General features: G+C 36.8%; 1 protein-coding gene across 1 annotated transcript; it reads right to left on the bottom strand.

Annotated features, from left to right (window-relative positions):
- Positions 1 to 252: 252 nt before the first annotated feature.
- LOC141297439 (E3 SUMO-protein ligase ZBED1-like) lies at positions 253 to 2,688 on the bottom strand. Its single transcript, XM_073827874.1, has 3 exons — positions 1,258 to 2,688; positions 979 to 1,078; positions 253 to 846 (listed from the first exon to the last, which is right to left on the bottom strand). The coding sequence occupies exons 1-3, from the start codon at positions 2,686 to 2,688 to the stop codon at positions 458 to 460; spliced, it is 1,920 nt and encodes a 639-aa protein (XP_073683975.1). The 3' UTR covers positions 253 to 457.
- Between the last annotated feature and the right edge of the window lie 4,370 nt (positions 2,689 to 7,058).

The raw sequence follows: 7,058 nt of genomic DNA, 5'->3' as shown, positions 1-7,058 counted from the left end.
CGATGCGATTCGATTCGATCCGATTCAATACTAGATATTTTTACATGATATCTATTAAGTTTCAAATAAATCAACAAAAATTGTAAATAATTAGCTTTTTATTGAGCATACAGAAACAGTATACTATTCACATAATGTGTGTTACACTATAGCAGTTGTGCTCAATGCACTTCAAATAGAACAGCAAATAGAACAGTTACTGCATCTACAAAGTGCAATCAGATAAACTAATAAGAACAACAACAAAAAAAGTCTAATGCTTATAGTGCAGGTCTACTATGGCCAATTAGCCTATTCACTACAAAAGAAAAAATATTTTAGAAGAATGAGGTATTTAGGAGCATGGCTCATGGCTTGAGCTAACACAGAGGCATTGCAAATAGAACAGTTACTCAACAAAACAGTTTAAGTGCAAAAAAGTAACAAAAGTCTAGGACATAAGCCTACAGACTGACCTCTACAGCTCAATACTCTCAATGGTGCTCCATGACAGATTTTTCTTCAAGAAAATTAACAGGTCCACATGCTCAGTAGACAATACACTACGCTCTGAACGCACAATGTCCCCTGCTGTACTAAATACACGTTCTGATGGTACACTTGTACCAGGAATGCATAAGTACGTCTTGGCCAGGTCTGCAAGGAGAGGAAACTCAGCCTGGTGAGCTCTCCACCAGTCTAACACCTTACCATCTAGGCTCAAAGATGCAACATCTCTGTACTTCCTAACTTCATCATGAGCTAGTTCTTTGGATGTTTTGTCTCTGACACTTGGGTCCTCAGTGCAGAAGGAGTCGCCAAAAAGGTCCTCCAATACCTTTGATTTCTTGGAAACAGGCGGGCATTCTAGAATGGCACAGACATAAAAAAAGACATACATATATATATATATATATATATATATATATATATATATATATATATATATATATTACATGTAAAGCATATATAGTATGTCTACAATGTATGAATACATACCTTTAGTGGTTTCTGCATCACACACCTCATTTAGCTCCATAGAAATCTGGTGAGGAGAAGATTGAGGAGGTGTTTCCTCAGGCTGAGCCTCTGACTCCTTCTGTAACAGACAAACACATACACATACAGTAAAGGCAAAGTTATTAGTAAAAAGCTAGAGTACTCAATGGAACATCAAGTATGGGTTCATCAGTATTACTATTAAATTAAATTAAAAACACCATCACTAAAATAAGCAAGATGAGAAACAACTTACCCTCTCTGTTCCTTCAGCTGTGCCGCTTCTTCAGCTAGATATTCAAAGATTTGGTTTCTTCTCTCATCACCCAGAAAAGGAAGCTTTTTAAATCGGGGGTCTAAAGCAGCTGCTCGAAGTAAGAATGGTTCTTCGTCCACATACCGCTCTCTAAGATCATCAGACATGAGTCGTTTCATGTCTTTGATCAAGGGGGAGTCCTCCGGTGCATATTCGAAATGCGCCAACAACTTTATTCGGAGAGGTGCGACGATGGACACAGTCGGTTGCTTCTCCTCGCACATCAGAGTGGTAGCAGCCTTTAGCGGGGCTAGCAGACTCACCATTTGTTCGGCAGCCAAGAGATCACTTTCACTGAGTGTGTGCACGTCACACGAGCCTTTTCTGACTTTCTTGTCGAGAAGTGTCGCCATCACCGCAGCTTGTTGTTCAAGAAATCGCTCCAACATCTCGAAAGAACTGTTCCATCGGGTTTTCACGTCTGCTTTGAGCTTGTGGTGTGGAAGCCCCAGCAAACTTTGCTTCTCATGCAAAACTGTGGTCGCAACTGCGCTGCGGTGAAAAAAACTCACAATTCTTCTCACGCGCCCTAAAAGCCTCTCTGTGGCAGCAATCTTCAGGCCATCTTGTGTTGTTAGATTGAGTGTGTGCGTGAAGCACTTTATATGTGGTGATAACCCTGCCTCTTCACCAGCTTTGATCATATTAGAAGCGTTGTCGGTGACGAGAGCCGGTGCCTTGTCCAATATACCCCATTCTTCACACGCACTTCTCAGAACCTGCCCGATATTAACTCCTGAATGAGTGTCTCCCAAGACACGAGTCTGTAAAACATGGTTTTTCATTTGCCATTTGTTGTCAATGAAATGACACGTTACAGTGATGTAGGACTCCGTTGTGCATGAAGTCCATCCATCTGAAGTTATGGCTACTCGCTCTACACTCATCAGACTCTGAATAACTTCATCACGAACTTTGGTGTACAAGTTCGGAATGTAGGACTCGCTGAAATGTTGCCGTGAGGGGATATTGTATCTTGGCTCAAGAACTTGAAGCAGGTATCTAAAGCCTTCGTTCTCTACGACACAATAGGGCCTCATGTCTTTGCATATGAAAAACGCAATGCCTTTGGTGATGTTTTTTGCTCTTTTAGAAGTGTTAGACAATTTTGGAGGAAAAAACGTTGTCAGTGATGTCGCGGGCGTGGAAGCCTGTGTTCTTTCTTTACACTCGCCATCAATACCATGGCGCCTTTTCAGGTGTGCGGATAGATTCGACGTATTGCCGACGTATTTCATCTCACACTGACAGTCTTTTTCTTTGCAAACGGCAACATCTCTTACCACTGCTCCATCTCTTTTTCTGAAGCCAAAATACTTCCACACCCATGACTTGACGCCGACTGGAGTGTGTAACGTTTCACTTTCATTGCCAGCTCGCTCTGGCGGTTCCATCGCTCTTGAAAGTCAGATAATAATGTGAGGTGTGTCAACATGAACAACATAGATAGACTGTGAAACGTAAGTAACGTGTGTGAAGTAGAAGACAATAATGAGGTTAGTGCCACCCGCAGCTTAGGAGTAGGTAGTACGCTTACGTCGGAGCCATAGACAGTAAAAGAAAGGTCGGAACGGATTCTAAAAATAGACAGGTGAACAAACAGGCGGCAAAATAAACACATTAATCGATACTCTTGCGGACGAATCGATGCATTGAATTGTCGGCTGCATAATCGATGCATCGATACGAATCGATTAATATTTACACCCCTAGTCCAATTGTCTATGAAACCTATGTTATTTCGTGGGCACCACTTTGACATCCAGCCATTGAGTGACCACAGTCTACTGTGTATCTCGTCACCACGGAAAGCAGGGAGGGGACCAGAGCATATTACAGTGTCTGACATTGTACTTGCAAGTTCACACACCTCTTTAACATTATTTTTAGTGATCTCCGACTGGCGAAGTCGAACATCATTAGTGCCGACGTGAATAACAATCTTACTGAATTTACGTTTAGCATTAGCCAGCACTTTTAAATTTGCCAAGATGTCAGGCGCTCTGGCTCCCGGTAAACACTGGACTATGGTGGCTGGAGTCTCTATTTTCACGTTCTGTACAATAGAATCGCCAATTACTAGAGCACTTTCATCAGGTTTCTCAGTGGGTGCTTCACTGAGTGGGGAGAACCTGTTTGATGTTCTGATCGGAACGGAAGAGCGGTGTTTTGACCCGCGACTATGCCGTCTCACAGTCACCCAGTTGCCCTGCTGCACGGGCGTTGTTACCGGAACCGAACAATGTACAGGGCTTTCTGAGCCGTATCTAAGGCCCTCACATTCTTACTATCCTCTATTAAAGTTTGGATGCGTGATTCTAGTTCTGAAATCTTCTCTGTCAGCCTGGCTATATTCCTGCATTTATCACATGTATCAGGCTCACTGCTGACAGAGATAGATAAGCTATACATGTGGCAAGCAGTGCAGACTACAATTGTAGGAGAAGAAGCCATTACTCACCGTGATTGTGGAAAGATTCCAACTTACCACTGTTGTTGTCGAATTCCTGAGAAAAAAAAAACGGAACGGAACCGACTAAAGGAGTACGATATTAAACACGAGAGAAAAAACGTGAATGGAACGCAGATGACAAGCTAACAGGCTAACGTAATGCTAAAGATAGTAAACAAGAGTTAAAAGCGTGAATGGAGTGCGAGTGGAAAGTTAACTGGCTAATGGAATGCTAACGTGCTGCACTCGTGATTATAGAATAAGGCGAGCGATCAAATTAGTCAGATTAGTTTGATGGATAAGATCAGAAATCAAGTTAAGCTATATCTATCAATTTAAAACGGCAGAATTAACAATAAAATAGAGAATCCAACAGAAAACCGAAGCTGCAGGGAGCAACAAACACAGACCACTCTGCAGCAAGGCAAGGCAAATAGGAAGCAGGGAAAACAGCGAAACAGTGACACCCACAGGACAGCCTCAGCCTCAACTTAGCAAACTGATCAAGGTCTTCGTGATCACTAGAAAAATCACAGGTAAGTGAATTTGATCAGATTTTGAGCTAAACTCTGCAGGGCACCAGCTCTTCAGGACTGTATTTGAGGAACCATGGTGTAGACCATCAAACAATCGTGAAGACCATCAAACAACAATGAAGACCATCAAACAATGAAGACCATCATTTTCTAGTGAAGACTAACAGAAGACCAAGAAGATCAGAGGGTGCAGAGGGTCTCTGTGTTCAGCTTCACACAGGATAGCTGTCTTGGGCGGTGCTGGGTGGGGTGTGTGGTGTCTCTCCACACCATATCTATGGGAATGACCCGAGGCGTCAGGTGGTTTGGCGCCCTCACTTCCCTCAGCGCCTTTGACCAGGTGAAGGCACTCTTACCATAGCGAAATGCTGCTTCATATCTCTCACTGACAGTGAAGATCAATAGTGACGCAACGCACAGTGGGTGTCTGATGGGGTCCAGTTCAGCCTTTCGTGGGTTACTGACACGAGTCCAACAGTTAAGCCCCTCTTTCTGGCTGTGGCAAGTTGAATGCAGGGCAGGATGAATGAGGTTAGTATGTTTGCATATACTAATGCACTATTCTATGTAAATTCGTATGCACTTAATTTACTATTAATGAAGTGTGGAACTGTCACAGCTTTTATTATGGGCTTTTTAGAGTACGAGTATGATGATGAGTATGATAATGAGTACGAGTATGATAATGAAAACAGTATCAAGTTAAAATTTTTCTCTTTTTCTACAGGAGACTACAGAGTATGTATGTATGTTGTGGTGCATTGCCTGTTTAAGGGTTAAAGAAAGGTGTCTCTGCTGGGATTGTTGTTGTGGGGAGGGAGGCTGAGAGTTCTAAAATTAATAATAATAACAAAAACAACAATAACAACAAAAAAGAAACAGAACAATTATAGCAAAAATAGGTAGCAATAACATAAAAATAACAACAAAATTATAATTACAAAAATAACCACTACAAAAATAACATCAACAACAAAATTAATAATTAGAATAAATAAAACAAATGACAAAAATAACAATAAAAATATATTAAAAAGCAAAAATAGAAAGCAATAATATTAAATAAAAAATAAATACAATAACTGCAAAAAAAACTAAAATAATAACAAAATAACAAGAACAAAAATATAACTAAAATAAAACAATAATAAAAGATCAACAAAAATAAAAATACTACAAGAATAAATATAATAATAGTAACAGAAATAAACAACAAAAACAGTAATAATAACAACAAAATACTTGTATCATTTTATTTTACATCAAAAATAAAAACATTAATAACAAAAATACAACAACAAACAATAATAAAAATAAAAACAATAATAAAATAAAAAAACATCAATAGCAAAAAGAACAAACAACAAAAAAGAAAAGAAAATAACAAAAAAGAAAATAAATAATAACAAAAACAAAAATGCAACAACTAAAATAAAAAATCTACAAAAATACTATAAAAATAAAAATACTTATTTTTATTTACCTCAAAAATAAAAACATTAATAACAAAAAACAAAAGTAACAACGACAATAATAGCAAAAAGAACAAACAACAATAACAAAAAAGAAAACTAAACTAAACTAAAATAATAATAAAATAAAAACAATAATAACAGTAATAACAACAAAATACTTATATTATTTTATTTGACAGCAAAGTAACAGTAATAAATAAAAAAGCAACAAAAATACAACAAAAATGATAAAAAAATAACAACATTAAAATAAAAAAACAATAATAGCAAACAAAACAACAAAAAAGAAATAACCAAAATTAGAATAACGAAATAATAACAAAAATACTACAAGAATAAAAATAATAATAGTAACAGAAACAAACAACAAAAAAGTAATAATAACAACAAAATACTTTTTGTTTTATTTTACAACAAACAAAGACAAAAATAACAACAAAAATACAACAACAAAATAGCAGCTATAATAACAACAAACACTTTAACTATATAATCCAATATAAGCCTATAAACTAATAATGATAAAATATACAAATATATTTATATTATAAAAATAATAAAAGTTGGTAATAATAATAATAATTTAATTTAATAAAAGTCATATTTAAGAAAATATAAATAATCCATTGCTTATTTGTATGCAATTTTACTACTGGTAAATTGGTAATACAGATAGCCTACTCAGAAATCTGATATTGGATGAATTTAATTGTAATGCTCTGCTTTTTCTACTAATAAAGGTATTAATAAAACATTATGACTGTCATCTTGTGGTGATTACTATGTGTGTGTGTGTGTGTGTGTGTGTGTGTGTGTGTGTGTGTGTAATGTATTATAGATTTTTTTTTCTATAATAGAATTCCTTTAAGATGACAAATACAATTTGTATTTGTTCAAATTTGAACGAATGTGTATTTTTATTATTATTTTGTAATCATGTTTGGGCTTTATTCATTTCAATTAAGTATTCCAGCTGTGTAAAAAGCACAGATGTTAAATTAAGACTTTAAATTAATATGAGGTTTTGAACAAATTGCAGTATATTGTTTAAAACAGTTTCACTGATTCTCAGCTACACTTTAATGTCCATCCAGCATGTTTTGCTTTTGCTGGTGGTGGAGTTGCACCTGGATATTTTATATTTGAAGGTCTGACAGCCTTTAATGGCAGTAGAGTTAACACTGTATTAAATTCTTTGTAAATAATTTATAACCATATAATTTCGTCAGTTGTTCTCCAGTCCGATGGGTGGCGCTATCGGACCCATTCACCAAAACAATACTGTCGAGACCCTCGTCGTG

This window comes from Garra rufa, chromosome 22, assembly GCF_049309525.1.
Source record: "Garra rufa chromosome 22, GarRuf1.0, whole genome shotgun sequence".
NCBI lineage: Eukaryota > Metazoa > Chordata > Actinopteri > Cypriniformes > Cyprinidae > Garra > Garra rufa.
The sequence above is the reverse complement of the archived record's forward strand: the minus strand, read 5'-3'. Positions and strand labels throughout refer to the sequence as shown.